Source organism: Myxine glutinosa, chromosome 12 (assembly GCF_964187855.1).
Source record: "Myxine glutinosa chromosome 12, kmMyxGlut1.1, whole genome shotgun sequence".
NCBI classification, from domain to species: Eukaryota; Metazoa; Chordata; class Myxini; order Myxiniformes; family Myxinidae; genus Myxine; species Myxine glutinosa.
The window spans coordinates 39,473,355-39,493,452 of NC_136272.1; the positions used below are offsets into that span (position 1 = coordinate 39,473,355).

Sequence of the window (20,098 nt, forward strand, 5' to 3'; positions counted from 1 at the left end):
CCAGATCGGTGGAGTGTTGCAGTGATGGTTGTCCTTCTGGAAGTTTCTCCCATCTCCACACAGGATCTCTGGACCTCAGCCAGAGTGACCATCGGGTTCTTGGTCACCTCTATTACCAAGGCTCTTCTCCCCCGATTGCTCAGTTTGTCCGGGCGGCCATCTCTAGGAAGAGTCCTGGTTGTTCTAAACTTCTTCCACTGAAGAATTATGGAGGCCACTGTGCTCTTGGGAACCTTCAATGCAGCAGAAATGGTTTTGTATGGGAACATGAGCTCCTGCATTTTAATTCGTTGTATGGGAACTCACCATATTATTATCGAAGTGTGTATGAACGCAAGAAGAACCACCAAAAATGGCCTCTAAAGGTGGTTCTTCTTGTATGAACACTAAAATGACACAATTAAGGAGTTGGTGTACGCCATACGCAAGATGTCTTCGCCATTCATGAGTTAAAATAGGAAATAATTATTTATGGCTTGTACTTGTCGCATAAAAAGTGCATTTCAAAGGGCCTCAAAACTATGGGAGTAGTAGTGTAAAATCAGTGTACCTTTTAACACTAATCCTACCATTCTAACTGCAGGCGTGGGTTCCCAGTTCGTGAATGACTTGGCCAAAAAATGGAGAATGCCAAACCATGTGAGGGCGTTAAAAGTTTCACCCCAACACAAGGTCTTTCTTTCAATCGTTTAATGAATGTTTTGGTTTGATAGGAACACAACATAAGAAAAGGGCAGCAACATGCTGTAAATACAATGGGAAGAATAATCAGGTAAATATTATTAACTCTGATTTATGACAATAAACCTCTTTGGCAGGCAATACATTTTAATTATACGTGTACCAACATTAATATATATATACACACATGTATATGCCTTACTAACTGTTGATGTTAATGATAGAATATTTATCAGAGGTGGCATAACATTCGCATGCAAGTAATTTGTTGTGCTTATCACGTTTTCTGTTTTGTATTCACCCAAAGCACCCGATGACTGGTGCTCTCATCTGGCTTTACTAAATTCCACAGCTAGGTTACAATGCTGATAAGCATCGCCTTTTTCATAACATTATTTATTTGATACTTTCTTTCTACATCAATCATATTTTCTATAATGCAGTGTGCAGTATTTTATTTTGATGCCCAGGCATATAACGAATCAACTTTTGGTGTACCGCAGTCATGATGTGGAGGCTGCGGACAACTCTCACTGCTGTGCAGCAGAGAATGCATGGGTAGGAGGTGTGAACCCAGATCACGAGTCGTCGTGACTGTCAAATGCTAGACCCGAACCAAGCCACTCTTCACTGGTGGAGGGAGACAGGACAATGTATTACCAAGAGCCACAATGCATCTGCAGAAGATGTTCAACAACTATTTTGTCTCACAAAGGCCAAGAACACATCTGAATATGACATTTATTAAAAACTAAATAAATAATCGGTGGATGAAACCAAAGAAAGATTATGGGGAAAAAAAGTTCTGGGTTTCGTGTAAAGGGGAAAAATCAAAAAACAAAACAATCAGTCACTGAAATGAGAAATAGGTAATGGACTAAGTATCGGGGCTCACTCTTCTTCAAGAACATGTTCAGGGCAGATTCCAGATTGAAAGACAACAGCTGCAAGGCCGATGCTGCTGACATTTCCTCTTCCTTGCTGCACTTCAAAAACAGCCTACAACACAAAACTGCATGTTTGTTGTTGTTCTTTTTAAGACGTACAAGTAGTAAAGCCTCATTATTGTCATGTACATCTATATTATAAAAGTGAATGTGTATGTTTATATGTAGTAATTGTTTGTTTGTTTGTTTATATAGGCTTCAAAAATTGAAAAACTACTAAACCAAATCCAACCAAATTTTGCATGTTGCCCAAGGGTATCCCAAGTATGGTTTCTGTCAGGGTCGCATATATGGATGGGTGAGGGGCTTCAGTGTGTGGGGGAAGACCCCTAATTTTGTCTATGCAAACATGTACGATACATATCGCCACCTGGTGGTATCCAGTATTACAAGTTGTCTTCTTATATAAAGAAAGTTTAAACAACTTACCAATATGTATTGCGGTGATGTTGAAATCCGAGTGAGAATAATTTTCAAAATGTTTAATTTAACTCATTTTAAGCGGAGGTTCAAACCAAAGCATCCAATCCTGAGCTTTGCAGCGAAATGGAAGTGATTTTTGCTCGCACCATATATAAGAAGCAAGGATGGTTGATGAACGTTATGTTAGCTGACTTCCAAGCAGATGGAAGACAAATGATGGAGTGAATAGAGCAGAATGTTTGTAAAATACAACATGCTGTCTTTTGATTACATCTGTCAGCAAAGCAACAGGTAAAAATGCCTAGTAGATCAATAATTGTGACATTGGGGAGGCAACAGCTGACCTTGTTCTAAAATTCACCTTGCCAGAAAGAAAGGCAGAATGCTTCCAGGATATCAAAACAATATTCACATCGCATCAGCTTCCAGACAAATGCCGGCATTTCCCCACCAACTTGCTGGCATCGCTTTGATGTGGATGGAAGCTAAAACCCATCTCGACCTTGAATGCAGGAGTAAAAATGCCGGCATTTTTGGTGTGAAAAATGGCGGAAGTGACGTCTTTCCTGGGAACCTGGACATCCAGACCCACGAAGAGGGCATGTTTACACATATTATGATGGCTCAGAAGGTTGCTGCTGAGGCTTGAAGGAAAGAGGACGTTTACTTCGGACAAGGATGAACTTCGGTTTTGTCTGGAGAGGGAGGCAGCAAGAAGCCTGGAGATGCATGAGCTTCAAATTCACCTACTTCCGGTGAGGTCACGACTTTGCCTTAGTTCCAGTTCACAGAAAACATGCCGCTGAGTGCGAGATTACATGTGGCGTTGCACAATGCATTGCAAATAAGTTGCTGTTAATTATAACGAATACAGTCACGTGAAAAAGTAAGTACACCCCATGTAAAGTTTTGACTTTTTCAACATATTTCAACATACAGCTATTTGATCTTCATTTCAACAATATTGATAGATAAAGGTGATATAATATAACAAATATCATGAAACATTTACATTTTGTAGTCCATTGTATAATTTAAATAAACATAAATGCAAATTTCGCATGTGGAAAAAGTAAGTACACCCCCTTATTTATCACTACTTCAAATACATAAAATTAGAATCAGGTGCACCAGCTCAGGTGCAAATGATTAGAACATCGTTAGAGAGGATCTTGGAGGAACCTGTCTTATTTAAACCTCAGACATTTAGTTTGGTTTGCTCTTTGTTGTTGAAGTGTGCGGCGTCACCATGCCTAGACCAAAAGAGCTCTCTGAGGCCTTCAGAAAGAAGGTTATAGATGCCTACGAGTCTGGGAAGGGATTTAAAAAGATCTCCAAACAACTTGAAATCAATCATTCGACTGTCCGGAAGATCATCTGCAAGTGGAGAAGATTCCAAACAACTGCCAACTTGTTCAGGCCAGCCCGCCCCAGCAAGTTCAGCCCGAGAGCAGACCGCAAGATGCTGAAAGAGGTCTCTAAAGAACCCAGAATGTCATCACGCAACCTACAGGTAGCTCTTGCCACTGTTGATGTCAAAGTGCACGAGTATACCATTAGAAAGAGGCTGCACAAATTTGATCTGCATGGGAGGTGTGCCAGGAGGAAACCTTTGCTGTCCAGAAAGAACATCAGGGCAAGACTAAAGTTTGCCAATGAACACCTCGGCAAATACCAGCACTTCTGGAACAATGTGCTCTGGACAGATGAGTCAAAGGTAGAGCTATTTGGCCACAGTACCAGAAGACATGTTTGGCGAAAACCAAAGACTGCATTTGACCACAAGAACCTGATACCAATTGTAAAGCATGGTGGTGGAAATATTATGGTTTGGGGCAGCTTTGCTGCATCATGGCCTGGGAAGCTCACCATCATAGAATCCACTATGAATTCTTCATTGTACCACAGGGTGCTTGAGGATAATGTGAGGCCATCTGTCGGAAAGTTGAAGCTCAACCAAAGGTGGACCTTGCAACATGACAATGATCCTAAACAGTAAATCCACCAAGGAATGGCTGAAAAGAAAGAAACGGAGGGTTCTGGAATGGCCAAGTCAAAGCCCGGATCTAAATCCCATCGAGATGTTGTGGGGGGGTTTGAAACGAGCTGTGCATGCAAGAAACCCCTCAAACATCGCACCGCTGAAAGAATTCTGCATGGAGGAGTGGGCAAAAATTTCTCCCAGTCGATGTCAGAAACTGGTAGACAGTTATAAGAACCGCCTACTTGAGGTTGTTTCTGCCAAAGGGGGCAATACCACCTATTAGAGCCAAGGGTGTACTTACTTTTTCCACATGTGAAATTTGCATTTATGTTTATTTAAATTATACAATGGACTACAAAATGTAAATGTTTCATGATATTTGTTATATTATATCACCTTTATCTATCAATATTGTTGAAATGAAGATCAAATAGCTGTATGTTGAAATATGTTGAAAAAGTCAAACCTTTACATGGGGTGTGCTTACTTTTTCACATAACTATTTTTTTGCTGCTGTTACAAAGTGACACTTGTACGAGTAGATTTCACCTGAGTATGACTAGAACTCATATGACTGGAATTCACCTGACGGGTCCATGTACAGGAAAGCTACAAGAAACGAAGTGATTCCCAAGTTATTGAAACGGGGTTTGTGGGCAATGTCATCCTTTGTTTTGTGTTTGGCTTTACAACTTCTATCATAATTACCTGGCATCTAGAGTGACTGAAATGAACTATTGATTACTGTTTTTGCCTTATACGAATACATAAATGTTGAACGATGATTGAGGTTTAGCGTACGAGATTGACTGTATTCATGCTTGATGTTCTGTGATTAATCATGTATGAATTACCCAATGAAGTGAACGAGTTAAATTGTTTGGAATTTTGATAATATGCTTTATTGTTCTGTATCCATGGAAATTCCTCTTCAGTGACACTGTAAGTTCAAAACATCATGTTGAAACATAAAACATCAAAAGGAATAAGAATATCAGGTAAAATAGGTAAGATGGATTAAACAGCAAAATGGCTAAGAATTTGAATTTAACACTTGAATTAAATGTGGTACAAATTACTATTGAAAATGTTCTTATAAATAAGCGGAGAGGGAAACTGTCTCCCTGATGGCAGTTTTTCAAGTCCGTTCAAGAAGTGACTTTCATCCGTACATATTTGCATCATCTTCTTTTTCAACGCTCGCAAATATGGAAACTTCATATGAGTTGAAGGTCCACTCAGTTAAATGCCAGTGTAATTAATGACCTTTCTTGGTCAGGACTTGTTCCGCACACTTAGATAACTATACCAAGACAACTATTGGGGACGCCTCTTTGCGGTGGTTGTACCCCCCAAATGCAAGGCGGGGGGCTAAATCTTCCCCATTCTTCCCTGCTGCCCAGAATTGTCAGGGTAGCGCGGTCATGGTCAGAGCAGTCAGAGCGGTTTTCTCTGCCATCCCCATAATCTAAAGCGCATGTGCCCCCAAAATGCGAGGGATGGTAGATCTGCCATCCCTCTACACCGGATACCATTCGCCATCACTATTGCCATTCGTCCACTATACTCGAGCCTCTCGGTGCGGAAATACATTTTCGTCATCACAGCTCGGCTTCGGAAAGCTGAGCAATGCATGCGGGTGGTTGGTCTCCTGTTGGTTGGGTCCGTCCGGCATTTTCGATTCTGGGGAGGAAGCATGCTTGGGCCAAGGTTCCAGGCGCCATCTCTGCGCGGAGCCTTTCGGTCCCCGGCACGATGGCCCTACCTCCACATCACATCCTTTCGGTCCCCGTTACCTTTTTTTTTTATTTACCAAAACTCAGAAGGTTATCAGAATGCAACAAGAACCACCACGACCACCATTAGGGGCTGGATTGCGAAATAGAGGAAATGAAAAAAAAGTCAAACATTAAATTAAAAAAAACTTGAGGCAAAAAGTGAAAATCCACGAAATGGCAGAAGTCTGGCAAAACTGATCAAGTGCATCCCGACATAACTCACACTCTGTGGAGTGTTTGAATCTCTCGGTGGGAGTAGCGTTAGGCCTGAGAGCCTCCAGGTTTCATCCCCATCACCACTCCTCTCCCAGACAGCTGGGCCCACCACCTCACCATGCCGAATGTGGATCCTCAGGTGACCAGGCCAAGGCCCCACCAAGCGGTAATAGAAAGAGAGGCAGACTTCGATGGAAGAGGTGTTGGGCAGTGCCAGCCAGAGTCTGGCAATACGTTGGGGTTCAGAGCTTGGTGAGTTGGATACTTGCATATAAGTACTATATGGTCCTGGGAGTGTGAAAATGCAGTATACACATACACACAACCCATTAAAATCAATGCATTAAATATGAAAATTGACTTTCATGCAAACTCATACAATTTTAATGTTTTGACTGCCAAACTTCCTTCTCACCAAAATACCTAACTGATCTCTATGGAGGTTTTTCACATTGTTCATTTTACGTTCCCTTTGCAAATGGTCAGGTTCATGATGTGCAGAAAAAAAAAAATGCTTTGTTCCTTGGAGATTTCCAAACCGATACATTTTCTTCATCATATGATGCACCAAAAGAGAAAACATTTTTTTTCAATGCCCTCTATGGTGGCCATCTTGAATTTTAACATGGCCACCATTGCAGGCCATTAATTCTATACTTCAACATGCATGTCTCCTAAACATTGGATTTTATGGCCTATACATTCATCATAACGACATAGTGAAATGAAAAAATTGTTGAATACAATGACAACAGGTGAAATGGCGGTTGAGTTGTTGTTCTTTACAATGCAAAGGGTGTGATTTAGGAGTGATCGGTCACTGTATTCAGCACTGTTTGTCAGAATGGCGCATGTGGTTATTTTTCTTTCTTTTCTTTGTATTTGCTATTGCACACCGCTTCTTTCATATTATGTCTCCAGGCGCTGCATGACGTCATCACCCGGCACCGAAGGGGGCCCGGTGATGACGCGCACTGAAAGGGAGTACTCAGTTTTCACTCCGGTTTCTTTCTTGTTTTCTTTCTTTCTTGTTTATCTGGGCGATATCTCAGCCATACTTTGAGCTAGGAAGCTGAAATTTTGGCACAATAGTGAGCAAGTCCTTTGGCAAAAACGCTATTTTTTGTTTTTTGGTTAATCAATTATTTAATTAATTAATTACTTAATTATTATCGATTAATTAAGTACTTATTTATTTCCTTTCTCATCTGGGCAATATCTCAAGCACCTTTTGAGCTAGGAAGCTGATATTTGGACACGACAGTGACCAAGTGATGTGGCTATAAAGGATATTTTTAATTAGGCTATTGCATAGATGGGCAAAAAAGGTCTCAATGTTGGTTTCCGTGCAACAAGGGTGGTGATTGCATGAAATTGCTATATTTGAGTTCCAAATTATATCCCGAGTCAAAATCACCTTATCCCCACGTGCATTTGGTGCACATAATTTTTTTACCGTGCATTTGATGAAAATCCATAGAAACCAATGGTAAACGATCTATATGGCAAATATGGCAACTTAATTTAGTCGAGATGATATGTTTAAAGAATTAAACTGCTTGGGAAGTAATTGGAGTAAAACTTTTAATAATTGCATGCATTCAATTTGCCAAACTCAACTCAAACATTGCAGGATTAAGTTAAAAAAAATTGTTAAAAAAGGTAATTTTTTCATGTAAAAAAACTGCTTTTCACATTTTTTTGGTTTCCAATGTTTACCAATGTTTACCAAACATACCAGTTTTACTCAAGACTTTTGTGATCAAATGGTAGCTCTTCAGAAAAGCAACAGGAAGCCAGCCTACCAATTCTTAAGTCTTACTGGTATTGATACAGTTCATATATCATCCTCAGAGTCCAATTCCTCATCATCGTTGTCATCATCAGAGTTTAAATCTTCAATGCTATTACTACACCTGGTACACGTGCATAGGTCAGTGCAACGCAAACCTATCTCACTGCAGCACTTGGGACGGGTTCCAGTACCACCTGCCTCTTCAGTTGTCTTGGTTGCAATGCACTTCGACTTCTTCCAGCTACATTGTATGCATACATACTTACAATATGTATGCATTAACACACACGAGTACACATTACTTACAATATTACATTCCAATAAATATATAGCACGATAAACACAATCACAATTTCATGACTTACCGTAGATCTATATGTCTCGAGTTCAGGAAAAGTTATTATTAATAGACCTCTAAATATTTATTCCTGGTGACTTTGCCAAATACCCTACATGTTTAAAAGTCTTATATTGATCACAAGTTGCACACTCAAATAAACAAAATAACACCAACAAGCTTTCTGAATTAAACATACTTCAGAGTTCAGTACGAGGGCAAACATCGTCATGTCTGAATCTTTTGAATGTGTGTGTGAAATTCAGTACAGCCTAGCCCGAGCCTAGGGCCGAGGACATGTCATGTACACACAAGTCACAACTTAAATGTAGGGCTAGCTAGACTAATAGCGACAAGAAATAAGCTGACGAAATCTCCCCTTTAGCTGCAGATAATAGTTTCTGATGGGCCTCTTTCTTTCTGTTGACTTTACTTGTCACAGAAACGCTTATAGCATTCGTAGTGGTACCCAACGCTGCTTGTTGACATTGACGACGGCAGTGCATTTCCCCATGACAGTGCATCGTCGAAAGGTAGCCCGAGTTTCGTCGCCGTTTCTCACACCGCATCTGCTTCTTTGCAGTCATACTTTTGCCATTTAGTAGCAAATTCGACATATTTATTCCAAGATTCCTTTGTCAAACGGATAAACTTGGATTTATTGGACAAAACGACGTGCATAATACACAGGTTTCCGGCACTTCCGTGAATGGAAGTCGCCATTTTGTCCAACCGAAGTTCGATAAAACACGATGCGCGATTGGACAATTCCGACCGTTGACGTCATTAACATTGGTGAGTTCTGGAATAAAGTCGCAGATTCGTCAAAAATTGTCACGTGAATACGGGCACGTTCACGAACATTTACGAAATTATGTTGATAAATTCGACTCAAATTATAGCAATTTTCTAAAAATAAGCTGCTTATAGCACATGGGGATAAGATTTTTTGAGGTTAATATAATACTAGTACCCGACTGCAAAACCACAATGAGCCGGCGAAGCCAAAGCCTCTTGCCACTATTTTACCCATCACTCTGGCATCAGTAGGTTAGGTAGTTGGTAGTAGATAGGTGTAGTAGGTACCGTACCTAGTTCAAAATGACACCATTTGCATTCTAGATGAGATTAAAATTTATAAAATTTCCTTCTTGATTAATTCGGTGAATTCCATCTCAACTTCGGATATTTCCGGCCGTGAAAAACTATCCCCTACGGCCGCGAGATTTCTAAAAAATAATTCTTCGTCAATTTTAGAATATTTGACGCCGTTTTCAGCGTCCGAAATGTGGTAAAAAGCTTTTTTGAAATATTTTTTCAAATGCTCGAATCTCATTGGTTCCGGTAACTGGTGACGATTTTCGTTGAAGATAACCAGGGCCCATGTGGGCCCGGGGAACGAGGTTGGTCTTAAAGTATTTTAATTACAAATTAGAGGTGCATAGGATTGTGAATCAAACAAAGACGGGTGAAACAAACTCCTATTGAACTTTTTCGCAATTTTTTTATGCATACTTCTGCATCCGGAAGATGGCGGCCTCCATGGAGCGATTTGGTTTTTGAAATATTTTTTCAAATGCTCGAATCTCATTGGTTCCGGTGTTTGATGACGATTTTCGTTGAAGATAACCAGGCCCATGCGGGCCGAGGTTGGTCTTAAATTATTTTAATTACAAATTAAAGGTGTATAAGATTGTGAATCAAAAAAAGACGGGTGAAACAAACTCCTATTGAACTTTTTTCAATTTGTTATGCATACTTCCGTATCCGCAAGATGGCGGCCTCCATTGAGCGATTTGGTGCGTCAAAGCTTCGAAATTCTCAAGGGATCCGGCAAAATCTGGCTTTTCAACATAATACGTACGCGTTCATTGACAACACCGGCTTCGCCGGCTATTATCTTAATTTTAGTGAAGCAATTGGGTAATCCATAGCTCTGTTGCATGGAAGAAAGGGTAAATTCCCTGTGCATTATGGCCTAGATTTCTTGATTAATCAATTAATCAATTAATTATTTAATTTTTTTGATTAATGAATTATTTAATTAATTTTCAAAATGTTACAGCTTCAGATGAAACACTGGTGGTTTAGGTATGCTATTAGCCAATTGATTAAGAAATTATTTTATGATTATTGTTTATTGATTTTAATTATGCAATTAATGAATCAATTATTGTACACCTCTCCCTCCCAATACCGTCTCTGTATGCTGCATGGCAGTATCACCGGGCGCCCGAGGCGCCCCGGCAATGCCGCGCTGGAGGATGTTATTTATTTATTTGGCATGGGGGTGTTGTACTTTGAATGTATCTGTACTTGTTTTGATTTTGTTTAAGGTATGGTATATTCATTATTGATTACGGTTACAGTAGTGTTTGTAACAGATTGGCAGGTAATTGTTTTGGTTTTACTTAGAAGTGTGTTCTCAGGCCGAGCCATAACAGAGGAGAGTTAAGTGGAATTGGAACATTTTTATCATGGAATTGGATTAGTTGGCGGTTAGTGCAGACAAAAAAGTTAGTGAAAATGGCAGAAAGTGGAATTTAGCCTGTGCTCCCTTTTTACTTTTTAATGGGGAGGAGTGGTCCATATTAAAATTTTAACAGGGTAATTTGTTTAAGGGAAGTGAAATCAATATAAAACTTTATGCCATCGTAATAGCTTTGGATTTGATAATACTAAAGCAAATTTTTGCCAAGAGATCTCGCTCTAAGCTTGTCGATGGAGGACAAAGTACTGTGACTTCCTGATGGTGGCTGAAAGCTGATGATGCCTTACCGACGCTGCTTTCAATTTCACAGTCAGTGGAGACATCATCTGCGATTTAGCTGCCGAAGTTGTAGAGGATTTGTGAGACTTTCAACTTCACAAGTCCACTGTAGATATATGGAGGAACTTGTGGTTCATCTTGTAGTATTGATACAATCCCTCAATGTTGGTGAGATTGAGAACGCGATCAAAATTCTGAGTTGCTTCAACAAAGGTTTTGACATATATCTGGAGATTAGCTATTGGGAGTCCTGGGATGACACAGTTATTAGTGTAGTATAGTTTGTGATCACAGCTTGGGTGACTTTCATGAACACAACCCTACTTCATGACAATAAACTACTGTATTCAACTCTTATGAAGTAGCTGAACTGTGAAGATCATGTCTATGGTGCTTTGGCACAGAAACCACAGTGCAACACCAGAATGTAGATGGTACAGCAGTCAAGTGAGCGATTTGACACAACCAGCGGTTTGCTGGGCACGGACGATTGCAAAACTGTCGAAGAAAATAACTTCTCTTGTGTCGAACATCCTTTGAAACGAGCACATTGATCAAAACCAGGTGCTCCGTTCCATATATTTTGGCTGAAATGCCATCAGGACTGGGTTATTTGTGGTTATTCATGGAATCAATTACGTCGATTTCTTCTGCCTTCATTGGTGTGTCACTTAGGCCTTGCATTTTCTTGTACTGAGGAAACCGATTGCATTTCTTATTCAGAGATTAGGGTCTGAAACATTTCAGCAGTTTGCTGAAGTGGTGTTAGCTTCATGGAACATTGGATGTTGAAATGGTACCTTCACAATTGAATATTCTGGCTAAAGCAATTGAATGTTTTTTTTTGTTTGTTTGTTTTTTTGTATACAGAATCGAGGCTCGTGAAAGAGCTAACATTTATCACACAAACACATCAAACAGACAAACAAAATATATAAAAAGAGGGAGCGGCAGACAAGATGGGGAGAGAAGGGGAAGCACAAAAACACAACATTTGAGAGCAGGGACATCGGGAGATGTGTGGGAGGGAGAGGGCTTGGGGGGAGGAGGCGTGGGAAGGGGGCGGGGGAGGGGAGGGGGGAGAAGTATAAAAGACAAGGACACCAAGGACTTCCAGGAAAGAAGTTGGTATTTCAAAAAAGTGGAGTTGGGGTGAAATTAGCGGTTCCACAAACGTTCTGTTCTCCACAAACGTTATACTCGACCTTCAATAAATCAATTGATCTGTTATTTATTCATCTTACTGGATCAAAGGACTCCTCATTTCAGATCTTTTATTCTTTCAGCAATAGATCTAGTTTTGCTTTCCTGCCTCATCATGGGGACATAGAAGCAGCAAGAGTCCGATCCTGAAGCCATATGAATGCCCACTGCCATGCAGTTGACTATCTTTGTGGCAGGATCAGCTTCTACCTTCTAACTTCCTCTGCAGCTTATCTCAACATGCTGCATCATCATTCTCTTTGGACAAGAGTTTGTTTTTTTAAAGTATTTTTTCTTCTGAATGTATTGAAGCAAGAATGTAACCTTAAGCAATTGAAATGTAGAAATGCATCAATGGAGGTTCATATTTGCAAATGCTCACACAATGCCTTAAATAAACTGTATTGCTCGTTTTGTTTTCTGACTGTGGCATTTAAAATTCTCCCACGAGCCTTGAATGGCAGATAGATATCGTTGCATTTGTGAAAGAAGGCAGAGAGGGAGGAGGTTCAATTGTTAGAATAAAGGCAGAGACCTTCATTTGCATCCCCATAGATGATACGACTTTCAAACACTGTATTAATGACACGTGCATAGAGATACAAGTCATCCTGTTTGTTGATGTACCACTGGGAGATGGTGTTAACCTTAGGTAGCTAGAAAGGGTTATGGATGTCTTGTCATGGGTCTCTTGTGTCTAACTGGGTGGAGACAGGGTGAGAGGGAGACTTTTTGGGCCTGTCATTGTCCACGTTGCAGCACATCCATCCACCCCTTCCCCCTCGACCTCGTGCCCTGGGGAAGAGGAAGAATCTCTGATGATCCTACAAGCCTCCACTGATTGGTGATGCGCCAGTCAATGTGCAATGTGACTGCACTGCTTGATAGTCACGGCACCGATTAGTTCAGGAATGGCTTGGTAGCCATGCTACCATTTAATTGGGCTACAATGCTGTCACTGAGCTTTAGCGATGCGTGATTAGTTGGGAGCGACAAAGGAGAACGGATTGGGAAACCTCATGGGTGAGGGGAGTGGACAAGGAGGTGTGTTCTCTGGGTCAGTGGGTGAGGGTAGTGGACAAGGTGGTGTGTTCCCTGGGTTAGTGGGTGAGGGTAGTGGACAAGGTGGTGTGTTCCCTGGGTCAGGGTAGTGGACAAGGAGGTGTGCTCTCTGGGTCAGTGGGTGAGGGTAGTGGACAAGGTGGTGTGTTCCCTGGGTCAGTGGGTGAGGGTAGTGGACAAGGTGGTGTGTTCCCTGGGTCAGTGGGTGAGGGTAGTGGACAAGGAGGTGTGCTCTCTGGGTCAGTGGGTGAGGGTAGTGCACAAGGTGGTGTGCTTTCTGGGTCAGTGGGTGAGGGTAGTGCACAAGGTGGTGTGCTCTCTGGGTCAGTGGGTGAGGGTAGTGGAAAAGGTGGTGTGCTCTCTGGGTCAGTGGGTGAGGGTAGTGGACAAGGAGGTGTGTTCTCTGGGTCAGTGGGTGAGGGTAGTGGACAAGGTGGTGTGTTCTCTGGGTCAGTGAGTGAGGGTAGTGGACAAGGAGGTGTGCTTTCTGGGTCAGTGGGTGAGGGTAGTGCACAAGGTGGTGTGCTTTCTGGGTTAGTGGGTGAGGATAGTGGACAAGGAGGTGTGCTCTCTGGGTCAGTGGGTGAGGGTAGTGCACAAGGTGGTGTGCTTTCTGGGTCAGTGGGTGAGTAGTGGAAAAGGTGGTGTGCTCTCTGTGTCAGTGGGTGAGGGTAGTGGAAAAGGTGGTGTGCTCTCTTGGTCAGTGGGTGAGGGTAGTGGACAAGGTGGTGTGCTCCCTGGGTCAGTAGGTGAGGGTAGTGGACCAGGTGGTGTGCTCTCTGGGTCAGTGAGTGAGGGTAGTGGACAAGGTGGTGCGCTCTCTGGGACAGTGGGTGAGGGGAGTGGACAACGTGGTGTGCTCTCTGGGTCAGTGAGTCGACTGAGACAGCCCTCATGAGCCTTCTTTGGCGAACATTGCTGGCAGCACATTCTGCTTCCCCAGCTGCCAAAAACCACCTCCCTGTTTGACTTGGGAAATTCCAGCCTGGAATTTCTATCTCGCCTGGTTTTTGTAGGGATGTTTTTTGTGTGTGGCCCTTCGCGAGTTTAGTTTCCCTACTTTTTTTGTTACGTTTTCGTGATTATTTATTCAAAAAAAAAATCTTCATTTGGGATTTCGTTATTGTTTTTTTCTGTGCTTTTATTAAATTGTTTATTTATTGCCTAAGTTGTTGTGTGCATGTCATCCATTCTGCACAAACATATTTGTTTTAATTGATAACAGCTGGGGAAATTAAATTGGCGCCAATACCCAATACCCGGCCAATAACCCATACCAAGGTGGTTTAAACCTGTTCAAAGTGCAAAGTGCATTCGTTGCTCGGGTGCATGTTTGTGACCACATATGCACGGTCATTCGCGGAGTGAATCTCCACCATGCTCAGGTTCCATGCTGCCTGTGGTTGTGGTCAAAGCAGTTGACCGAGCCATGTGCAAAAAAAGGCCACAGGCTACGGATTAAGTCATTGTGCACCTTTGGCATACCTTCATCACTGTGGGCCAGTTCCCAGTCCAAGTTGTCAGCAACATCCTGGGACCAGTCACATATATCTTCCTCAAATTTGCACTTGATCATCACCGCTGTGAAAAGCAAAAAAGTAATACAGTCAGAACAGCTCTAAAATGACTTTGCTCTGTTCAGTAGATACATCAGTTGTCCATTTTGGCTTCAAATGCACCAAATCTGTCTTAACATAAACATTACAAGACAAATTAGAACAGTACTCGGTAGAGGGCATACTTCCGCTGGCCCATTGATAGGCCGGATCTGAATCTGGACCTGAATCAAAATCGAATCGGCTAGTTCTAGTCACCTAACCAACTCATCTACCTAGTTTGTCATTGAGTTGTCCATAACTTTTTGAAATATCGTGCTATATATCGTTTTTGGCTCTGTCACTCAATGGTGGAGAATCACTTTAAAAATCAAAAAATTATTGTATCTGGATCGGGATTCGGATATTCATCAAAATAGAATCGATTCGTTCTCGTTGCACACCCAACCGGTTCACTAAGCTTCGTCCGAATCCGTCCACAACTTTTGAGATTAATACGTAGGCCTACGGCTTTTAAAGCATGTGTGCGAGTTGATGCGACGCTAGTCAATTAGTGGTATCAATAACTTGATGACGTATTTGTGAAACGACGTTAAAATGAGAGACATAAATCGGGGTATTACTGTAGGCCTACAATGGTTTACATCATGATTATCCTAAAGTACCGACAATTTTTTGCAACAATTTTATCCGCAACTCTCGGAAACAATTTCAACAATTTCTTTCCTTTAAACAATTTTTTTTAAATGATTGCTTCAACGTACTTGTGTGAGAGGATATTTTAGGCAATTTATGTGCTCAAGACAATATTAAGGAACAGAATTGTTGCTCCCAAACAGGACACTCAACTGTGAACTGCAGTTACCCAGTTATTAGAACCTGATTTATCTCATTTGCTGAAATTTAGACAAGCTAAGATATTCCCACTACATTTGTTTATCAACTTTTGCTTCTTTTTCTCCAAATAGTTCTACCTTCAAAGTAGATTATAACCCAAATCCGGCTAACTGTAGTTAAGTTAATATATATTATTTAAGGTTGTATTCTCTGCACAAAGAATATATATGGGACATCCCCTGTGTCCCATATATGAACAGAATGTCCAGTGAATTCACCTTTTTGGTCCATGTTTAGCTTTACATCGTGTAGTTACTTTCATGAGGCATTTGCGTTTTAATTGCATGTTTTTGCCGATAATAATTAGTAAAATAAGAACCAGTAAACATTTTGATTAGATCAAGTATATTTGAAATTTTTGAAGTTTACTTTTGTTTCACAATAAAAGTTAGACATTAAAAGTTAGGCCTTAATCACTAAGAGCATACCTTTTATTCTTGAGAATTATGAGAACTTACAAGACTGATAAAGACACCAAAATACATCACAAAAGTACCAAATCGGGAAATCGCAAAATTGCCGAAAGAACTACAGTAATTTGCATAGCACAAATAAATGTGTTGTACTGTAAAGTTGCTGAGAAGCATTGTAAAAGCGTTACCTTATAAGTTAAATTAGATGTTATTCGTCGAATGGATGCTGGTAAATGTGCCGTTTATATTGCCGGGTTATTAAGTTTGCCTCCGACTACAATGTACCACCTATAAAAATGACAATTTTCATGTGAGAAGATGTGCTGTCAACTTTGACCACTTTTCTGGAAGAGCTTTATTTTTATTTAAATATGTCTGGTAATTGTTCTGTATATATATATATATATATATATATATATATATATATATATATATATATATATATATACACACAAAGAATTAAGTTAAGCACCCCTACACAACGAATTAAGGTAAGCACCCCCTAATATATATTCTTTGTGTATATGTATACATTGGCATATATTCTAAGGTATGTGAGATCAAATAATGATTGGTATGACATTAGCAATTATCCATTGATGAAAGTGAGTGATCAAAGTGAAAAAAAGTGATTGGTTGAGTCAGTGATCCGATCACGTGGGTCCTACACACGTTATTGACGCAAAGATCGCTAGAGGTCTTCTCAGAACAATGACTGTACGTTAGAAAACATAAACGTCATCCACACTGTCCGTGATGGACCTATAGCTCCATACTTAAATTGAGGTGAAAATATGCCTAAAATTCCCAAAAGATTTCACCTTAAATTATTCAGAATAAAATATTGAAAACGGCATGATTGTTATGTTTTTATGTGACCATAATATCACTTCTCCAGAAAATATAGCAATAACATGGGTATATTACACTGTTTTGACGACAACAAACTTGTAATGTGCGAGGTTGTAAAAAAACGGGGGGGGTGCTTAACTTAATTCTTTGTGTATATATATATATATATATATATATATATGTGTGTGTGTGCAAATATCCAGTATATATACGCATGTATACTTGAATATAACAGCCATTAATCAAAAAAGGGGTAATATCATCTGTAAAAAGTAAAATATAATAGGTCAAGTGGAGACTCTAGGAACACATTCCTCGCTTATTCCATTAACTCTTATTAACTTGCGTCATTTCGATATTCGGCGCACTTTTCAGGAATGCATCCCCAACGTATACCGGGTCCAACAATATATCACCAACAATTTTTTCCCTTCCTGAATTTTGTGCGCTTGCAGCATGAATCAAGCATCTTTACACTCTCCAGCTAGTTAAGAAACTAACTCAACAAACTAGAATAGATTATGAAAGGCATACGAGAAGGAACATTAAACACAGTTTCAAGGAAATTTTAAAAGTATGTATGATTGAAGGTAAAAGAGCGGGTTAGGACAGGTGTAGTCCCAATGAGGGATAGAAAATGGAAGCTTGTTGAATAAAGTGTGATAACAGGTGTATTAAATAGTTATGTTGCTTCATCATTTACATAAGAGCAGAAAGGGCATGTATCAGCAGCAGAGGAAGGAGAGGAAAGGAGAAAAATGAAACATTAATGAAAAGGTGCTGAAGTTTTGGGCTTTACCTTTTGTTTTGTTTTTGTCAGCACCTTTTCATCTTTCACGGCAGACAAATCAACCATTTTCTTATTGTTTTTGTACAAAAAGTATAGCATGTTTATTATTTAACAAACTTGTTTACATTTCCTGAGCGAGGTAATGAACAATTGAGAAACAGCACTTTAGGAAGGAAGATATATCTGTAATGGATTATGCTGAATGCTCATAAATGTAAATAAACCTTGAAATGTCCATCTTTATGATATTGTTGCAGAATTAAACATATGGAATACCTTGTGGGTGAGTGCCTATATTAACTACTACTTTTAAGCATACAGGATAACAGGAAAGAGGGTAAGTACAACAAATTTAGTACAATTGTAGTAAATAGCAATGCTACAAAACAATATATAACTTTCAGAAATCTTACAAAACAGCCCCATGAGGTTTTGACTGATAATTTTTGCAAAGTATCAGTCACTTGATTGCCTCCTGACACCGCCATATGATTTTATAACCCGCTTTTTTAATGTACATCCAAAGTCTACACCGTAGCTTATTAGCAAAGAAATTTCAAGACTCAAACAGTAAGTATTTAAGTAATTAAGTGGAAAGTTTACTTGTCAATTTTGGACTAATTTTGCTGGCCACTTTGAGCAAGCCATGCCCCTCTCTCCTTCACTTTAAACATGAACTACTTAAAGTGTATCGAGCCCCTCTGGGGCACTCTCTCGTTGACTGGAAATGCGCCGGTAGGGTATATACTTATATAGGTTAAAATGAACAGCTTTGCGAGATCTCTCGATTTCCAGTGTTTTTAGATGTTTTCTTTCAACCTAGAAAAAGATAAACGGATTTGAAAGTTTTCAAATCCAGTGATCAAAACTTTGAGCTCCACATATGTGCAGACAAAAACCCTCGTAATGACCGTTAGAGATACATCTAAATCCTTCAAATCTCAGGGGGTTTTTTAACATTAAAAAGACAGGAAGAGAGGGGAGAGACTGTCAAATATTTCTCTCTTTGAAGTTTGACCTCAAGTTTTTTTCCATGAACCTAACTTTGGCTGAAAATTAGTGGACCATGAACATCATTGTTTTAGATATTTTTTAGCTATATCTGAAAAGCTCAAATATCTTTTTGAAATATCTTTTATAAATTTCGATTTCTAAGGGCTCACTTTAAGTAGTTAAAGAGGCTTTGCCACTTAAAAAAAATACTGGAAATGCATCCCTATAGCTGTGCAGGTTGTCATATGGCACAACATAGGAATCATGGTTCGCACAGCCAAGGAAGACCAAATTTCCAGGAGTTTTCCAGGACAAAAAAGTTGTTTTCCAGGACTTTTAATACAAATGCTTTATGTAACAAGTGACATTGGAATACACCACGGGAATAAGAATGAAACATTGTCTCCTGTTATTCCATTGAAGTCAACAAATTGAAGTCAACAAATTATGCTCTCCACATATAAGGAGGATTTTGGACTGCAGTAAACCCTTGTTTTACCCGGGGGTTACGTTTCCTTTCAGCTATAAACCCACTTGTCATGAACTGGAGCAGTTTACCGGAATCACCCTCGCTCATGGGGCAAAACCAGAGCATTCACTACTCTTTTGGGAGCCCTTATGTTTTCTGCTAATTTATTTACTTAGTGGATACTGGACTCGTTAACACTATAATGTCTGACCCTTTGGAAGTGCACTTTGAACGTGCACTTTGGAAGTGCACGGCAGTGGTGCCGTGCACTCTTGCCTCGACCAAGCTTATCCAAAACAGAACTCTCTGTCAAAGACATTACTTTCCTCGACGTTTTTGCACTTGGTTCACCACTAGCAGCAGTTTTCCTTTTGGGAGCCACGATTTTAAAAAAAATCACTAAGGACAATAATAACCTAAAACAAAGGAATTGATTATGATTCCCTCGAACACAGTAATGATGCGGAGATAGGTACCGGTACAGTACATGGGTACAGTACTGTATGCCAAGGCGAGTCTCTGTTAACACCTTCACCGCAGCAGCGCCGCTGATTTACAATTACTAGCTGGGTACCCGTTTCCAAAGGGTTCGTAGATGTCTCTCCTCCAATGAACAATTTTTTGGAGTGTGTATTGGTATAAAGGGGAATTTCAAAGTAAAGTGATGATGTGGACTGTGACACGTGGTACAGGTTTACCTTATAGACAATGGCGGTCCACTCAGAAGAAGAACTATCGGTAGTGATTAAAAATATATATGTTGTGCAAAGCATGATACACTTGGTCCTCGGTTAGCATCTTGGTTACATTCTTGAAATCACAACATTATGTGAAACGACGTTTAATGGATCAAATTGTCTCATAATAATTAATGTAAATAGGGGGAGAAGGGGTTTAGGTTCCTTTGCCCCCATTAAATGCATTACATTTAA

At 40.1% G+C, this 20,098-nt stretch overlaps 1 protein-coding gene across 3 annotated transcripts in view; it reads right to left on the reverse strand.

The window, feature by feature from the left end:
- Window positions 1-623: 623 nt before the first annotated feature.
- The window catches only part of LOC137415186 (epidermal growth factor-like protein 6), a 78,093-nt gene continuing 58,618 nt past the window's right edge, over window positions 624-20,098 (reverse strand). For all 3 annotated transcript variants that reach the window (XM_068100766.2, XM_068100765.2, XM_068100764.2), the window contains 4 exons: window positions 14,682-14,777; window positions 6,037-6,317; window positions 1,577-1,680; window positions 624-1,311 (listed from right to left, as the gene is read on the reverse strand). In XM_068100766.2, coding sequence (XP_067956867.2) covers window positions 1,260-1,311; window positions 1,577-1,680; window positions 6,037-6,317; window positions 14,682-14,777 — 533 coding nt within the window. In that variant the 3' untranslated portion in view covers window positions 624-1,259. The remainder of the gene's footprint in view (window positions 1,312-1,576; window positions 1,681-6,036; window positions 6,318-14,681; window positions 14,778-20,098) is intronic.